Source organism: Bos indicus x Bos taurus, chromosome 13 (assembly GCF_003369695.1).
Source record: "Bos indicus x Bos taurus breed Angus x Brahman F1 hybrid chromosome 13, Bos_hybrid_MaternalHap_v2.0, whole genome shotgun sequence".
In the NCBI taxonomy this organism is placed as follows: Eukaryota; Metazoa; Chordata; class Mammalia; order Artiodactyla; family Bovidae; genus Bos; species Bos indicus x Bos taurus.
In genome coordinates, this window is record NC_040088.1 from 42861864 (window position 1) to 42868159 (window position 6296).

General features: G+C 45.2%; 1 protein-coding gene across 3 annotated transcripts in view; it reads right to left on the minus strand.

The window, feature by feature from the left end:
- KIZ (kizuna centrosomal protein) overlaps positions 1-6073 on the minus strand; it is a 93754-nt gene extending 87681 nt beyond the window's left edge. For all 3 annotated transcript variants that reach the window (XM_027559586.1, XM_027559587.1, XM_027559585.1), the window contains exon 1: positions 5400-6073. In XM_027559586.1, the coding sequence (XP_027415387.1) occupies positions 5400-6058 (659 nt within the window). In that variant the 5' untranslated portion in view covers positions 6059-6073. The remainder of the gene's footprint in view (positions 1-5399) is intronic.
- Positions 6074-6296: the final 223 nt, after the last annotated feature.

The following is a 6296-nucleotide window of genomic DNA, read 5'->3' on the forward strand; positions in this document are numbered from 1 at the left end:
GGTAACCGTGTCAGGGGCATCACATACCTGCCCTTTTCAAATGGTTTGGACAAGTCTCGTGCTCTTAGACAGGCAGACAGACAAATAGAAAGGGGGAAAGAAAATGAAATAAAAAGTTAAGAGTTGAGAGATCTGGGTGAGGGGAATACTAGAAGTCTTTGTCCTATTTACCTGCAACTTTTCTGTAAGCTTGGCCTTGTTTTAAAATAATTTTAAAAATTCACCCCTCACATGGAAAAGGACCACAGTCTTTATGGAAATCCATCAGCTCTCAAACAACCAGTTCTTTTCAATAAAGAATGTAAAACTTCCTCATTCCTACTCTATCTTCACTACACACAGACATCCACTGGTCACACTTCTCTACTCTAACACTTCAAAAACTGAAAAATCACAGTCAAACACCTCTTGGCCTTCTAATTCCAGACAAAATGATGCTGATCTCATTACCTCTTCCTCACAGGCTCATTTTTCTGAACACATCCACACGGCAGCACTCCAACACTGACTTTCCTATCTGTTCTTCTCAATCTAAGACTTAAGATATTTACCCCAACAAAAAAGCCAGAGAAAGGCTTATTGGGAGGATCATCTTGCAATTTCTGCACCTTAAATCTCTATTTCAAAATCTTTAAATACCCAGCCCTGGGATGTATATTCACAGGTCCAAGTTTGCATCACCTCATCCTAGACCTGACCTTTTGAAGTTTTACACACCTGGGTGGTCCTCAAAGCATAGCCACCAGCTTTAGTTTTCTCCTTATAAGCCACTTGTTACTCTGTTTTTGTCTCAATACCATCTTCAGCTTTACTCAACAAATATCGCAGCATCAATTTCTGGACTATTATGGTATCTCACTCTGAATCAATACCGGCACTGAAAAAACTGGGGTTGGTTAATAGCCTTTCAAAGGGATGTTTTTATATGATTTTAAGAGTCGATTCCACATTCATGTTGCTACCATGCTTGTGGCACTAGATACATTGTAACAAATCACTGCATCAAGCTCTTTTAGATTCAGTGACTGGCCTTCATCACAATGAGGAGAAAACACCAGAAAACACCTTAAACAAAAAGGAAAAAATTCAGAATATAAAATTACATCTATATGTGACAACAGCTAAGACAATGTGGGTTAAAAATATACCACTTACGAAGTGGACTGCCAGGAGTTGGTGATGGACAGGGAGGCCTGGCATGCTACAGTCCACGGAGTCGCAAAGAGTCGGACACGACTAAGCAACTGACCTGAACTAAACACTGCGATGGCCCACCTCTTAAGAGAACTGAGAAAAGACAAGTTGTTTTTCTCTTTCATTCCCAGGACATTTCCAGACTGACAAACCAGCTGTGACTACCTGCGGTTGCAGACATCAAAACAGCTCCAGTTTTAGGAGACAAAGGTCCTTACAGTCACTGGGATTGATCAAACAAACAGGTACATCCAAACACTGAAATAGGATATAGACAATAATATTCATTGCTCATTGCTTTGCAAAACTAACAGCTTTCAACTTTCTTTTACTTTAAGGCTCACTGCTCTCAGTTCAGTTCAGCTGCTCAGTCGTGTCTCACTCTTTGCGATCCCATGGACTGCAATATGCCAGGCCTCCCTGTCCATCGCCAACTCCCAGAGTTTACTCAAACTCATGTCCACTGAGTCAGTGATGCCATCCAAACATCTCAATCTCTGTCGTCCCCTTCTCCCACCTTCAATCTTTCCCAGCATCAGGTCTTTTCAAATCAGTCAGTTCTTCGCATCAGGTGGCCAAAGTATTGGGGTTTCAGCTTCAGCATCGGTCCTTCCAATGAATATTCAGGACTGATCTCCTTTAGGATTGACTGGTTGGATCTCCTTGCAGTCCAAGGGACTCTCAAGAGTCTTCTCCAACACCACAGTTCAAAAGCATCAATTTTTCAGTGCTCAGCTTTCTTTATAGACCAACTCTCACATCCATACATGACTACTGGAAAAACCATACCTTTGACTAGACACACCTTTGTTGGCAAAGTAATGTCTCCGCTTTTTAATATACTGTCTAGGTTGGTCATAACTTTCCTTCCAAGGAGCAAGCATCTTTTAATTTCATGGCTGCAGTCACCATCTGCAGTGATCTTGGAGCCCAAAAAAATAAAGTCTGACACTGTTTCCACTGTTTCCCCTTCTATTTGCCATGAAGTGATGGGACCAGATGCCATGATCTTAGTTTTCTTAATGTTGAGCTTTAAGCCAACTTTTTCATTCTCCTCTTTCACTTTCATCAAGAGGCTCTTTAGTTCTTCTTCACTTTCTGCCATAAGGGTGGTGTCATCTGCATATGTGAGTTATTGATATTTCTACCAGCAATCTTGATTCCAGCTTGTGCTTCTTCCAGCCCAGCGTCTCTCATGATGTACTCTGCATATAAGTTAAATAAGCAGGCTGACAATATACAGCCTTGACATACTCCTTTACCAGTTTGGGACCAGTCTGTTGTTCCATATCCAGTTCTAACTGTTGCTTCCTGACGTGCATACAGATTTCTCAGGAGGCAGGTCAGGTGGTTTGGTATTCCCATCTCTTGAAGAATTTTCCAGTTTGTTGTGGTCCACACAGTCAAAGGCTTTGGCATGGTCAATAAAGCAGATGTTTTTCTGGAACTCGCTTTTTCGATGATCTGATAGATATTGGCAATTTGATCTCTGGTTCCTCTGCCTTTTCTAAATCCAGCTTGAACATCTGGAAGTTCACAGTTCATGTACTGTTGAAACCTGGCTTGCAGAATTTTGAGCATTACTTTACTAGCACGTGAGATGAGTGCAATTGTGTGGTAGTTTGAGCATTCTTTGGTATTGCCTTTCTTTGGGACTAGAATGAAAATCAGCCTTTTCCAGTCCTGTGTCAACTGCTGAGTTTTCCAAATTTGCTGGCATATTGAGCGCAGCACTTCTACAGCATCATCTTTTAGGATTTGAAATAGCTCAACTGGAATTCCATCACCTCTACTCGCTTTGCTCGTAGTGATACTTCCTAAGGCCCACTTAACTTCGAATTCCAGGATGTCTGGCTCTAGGTTGGTGATCACACCATTGTGGTTATCTGGGTCGTGAAGATCTTTTTTGTATAGTTCTTCTGTGTATTCTTGCCACCTCTTCTTAATATCTTTTGCTTCTGTTAGACAAAACAGAATCTCACTGCTCTACTAGACAAAAAAAAAAAATCTCTGGCCTTACTTTACCTCAAAGCCCCTATCTCTGGTGATGAACATGTCAGAGAAGCTGAATGACCAGCTCAAGGTCACATAACTGTTCATGGACTAGAAGCTTGGTTTCTACATTTCTCTTGCAGTTTTCTCTGCATCCAAAGTTATTTGCCTCTGTGTTTATTACCTATGCATTAGAGTTAGTTAGGGACTTTTTAAAATGAAAAATGAATACACACAGTAACAGATTTGTACTGACTCAAAAATGAAAAAAAATCTCCCAAGGCAGAACCATGAATAAGCTATAAAGCATGACTCAGATTCTTTATATAATTTCAACAGCCTCACCTTGCTTAACAGTGCAACCATTAAGTATTAAACATAAAGTGAGTAATAATCATTACACAGTTATCATACCATAAGGACTATAAATGGCCAGGTGTTCTGAGCACAGGAAACAAAAATGATAACTCACAATTAACTTCGTTTTTGTTTTTTTAATGCTATCATTCAAACTAGTAACATTTTAAAATTAGAACCTGGGTTAAGGGGAACTTCCCTGGTGGTCCAATGGTTAAGACTCTGCACTTCTAATGCAGGGGTTGCGGGTTTGATCCCTGGTCCAGGAACTAAGATCCCACATGCCACATGGTAAGACCAAAAAATTAAAATAAAAATAAAATTAGAACATGGGTTAAGAGATACAAATAACTCAAGGCCTGTGGTAAGGAAGCCACTCTTTTAACAGAATAGAGTCAACGAGCCCTTTAAGTGTATGATGCACAGAGCAATGTTTTGTCCCTTAATTATCAGGTGTGTGCATTTAATACCATTTTTGAAATATCATGATGCCAGTTTTCCTGATTGACCAGAAAATGATCACTATTTAGTGGTAAATGAGTGGCTACTCAGTTCTACATAACACATTCCCAACTCCTGGACACTAGCTGGTTGACTTTGGACACCAGCTGGGGGACACTAGCTGGCTGACACTTCTACTCATTCAGTAAACATGTATCCAGTCCCTCTGCCATTTCAGGTACTCTAACATGAGCCGAAGGTCCAGCTCTATATGGCTCCTGTCCTCTTGGAATTTTCAGTGTAGGCAGGATAATGCACTTGATGCATTACCTAGAAGTCTTGAAGAATGCACATATGTCAGGAATTGGTTGATTCATACTTGGCACAGGGAAGGCACTACAAGAACTGAATTTTTTTTAAGTTGGAGGAGAGGTGAGTGGGTGGGTGGGTGTGCAGTGGTATGTCAGAAAGAAAACAAGACGTAGAAAGATTAAGAGTTAAACAAAATAAATAATAATAAATTAAAAGGTGAGGAAGATTAAGGAAGCCTGTTGCAGATGCTCTATAAATAATCTGATAGGAATTAAATTTAGCATAGGATGAATACAATTCCTTTTCAAAACCAGTAACTTCTGCCTTTACCTTACATGTAACTATTGTCATTTCAGAATCATCACTGCGTGCAGCACCCCTCTTCAGTAAAATGACTCTGTAACTTTTAAACACTCATTAAAAGTGCTATTTATCAAAAGATCCAAAATTCTATTTCCTTTCTTGTCGACTAATGAGATTTCCAACTCCAATTAACTTAGCAGCTAAATAATAGCTTCAACAACCAATCTTTTATGTAGATATTTGTAGTAAATTGCTTTGTAATTTTCTCTCTACAGTGATCAAGCGGTTTTCAGTGATTCTCATCTTTTCATGTCTTAATCAACGTATCACGAACCATCTTAAAGTTGGGACTTCTCCCGCTGGAAATCTGGCCCTGTAAAAGTCTCGTGCATTTAAACAGGGCGCATGTTTGACAAACACACGCACACACACACACACACACTCTTCCGCCTGCGTTCCTGGGCCTGTCATCACCGAGGGAGCGCGGCTGTCAGGGCGTGATGACAACCTGAAGGGCCGGGGAGGGGAGTGTGGAAGGGGACCAGAGAAACTCACACGCTTTGATTGAGAGTGACAGGCAGGAGACTCCGGCTTTCACTCCTGGGCGCATCCAGGGACATTCCCGCCGGGGACCTCCCACGGCGGGGTGGAGGGCAGTGTCTCCGGTAAACTCCGTCCTCCGGGAGTTTGGGGGACAGGGCTGGTCTGGACTCCAGCCCAGGGGAACCGTGGTCGGGGGCGGGGCTCCCGTGGACCCTCGGGCCGGCTGACTCCCCGCCCCCGCCCCAGCTAGGCCGTACCTGTTCCGCAGCCCTTGCTGGAGGTGGGCCACCTGCTCATAGTAGTCGGGGCTCGGAAGCGCGGAAGCCCCGCGCGTCCCACCGCCGCGGCCGCTCCGCTCCGTCATGGGACGGTTGAGGTCCTGGTTGTCCCAGGCGACAGCCCCAACATGCACCGCGAGCCGACACGGCGCCCGGACGCCGCGCAGGGGGCGGGGCTCGGACCGTGGAGGGGCGGGGCAGACGGCCTCGGGGGCGGGACGCCGTTCAGAGGCGGGGCAGACGGCCAAGAGGGCCCGGGCGAGGAGCTGTGGAGGCCGGGGCACACGCCTCGGTGTCGGGACGCCCTGCAGGGGCGTGACAGACGGCCAAGAGGGGCAGGGCGCCCCGGAAGAGGGCGGGCCGAGTCTGCGTACGGATGGTGGAGAGGCGGGCTTGTAACTTGGTATCCAAGGCCTCACTGTACCACCCCCACCCAACCCCTGCCGCGAGACTGGGGCTTTCCTCTCCTCTAACCGTTCGGAGTTCTTGAGGGAGAGACCCTGGCCCTCCTTCGGGCGGGGCCCTTCTCTGAAGGCCAGGTCTGAAGATGACCCCTGATCCTCGCCCCTCCACGGTAAAGAGGATGGAGGCTGGGCTAGAGTAATCCCGTGATGGGTGTGTTTTGCGGGGGTGGGCATCAAACTGCTTTAATTTGACTAGGTGCATACACTCCTTCCCTCCCTTCTTCCCAGAATTTGCTGAGTGTTGGCATCCCTAAGGGCGCAGCGGGTAAAGAATCCGCCAGCCTTGCAGGGATCCAGATTCGATCCCTGGGTAAGGAAAATCCCCTGGAGAAGGGAATGGCTACCCCTTCCGACTTTTCCTTTCCTGGGAAATCGCATGGACAGAGGAGCCTAGCAGGCTGTATAGTCCATG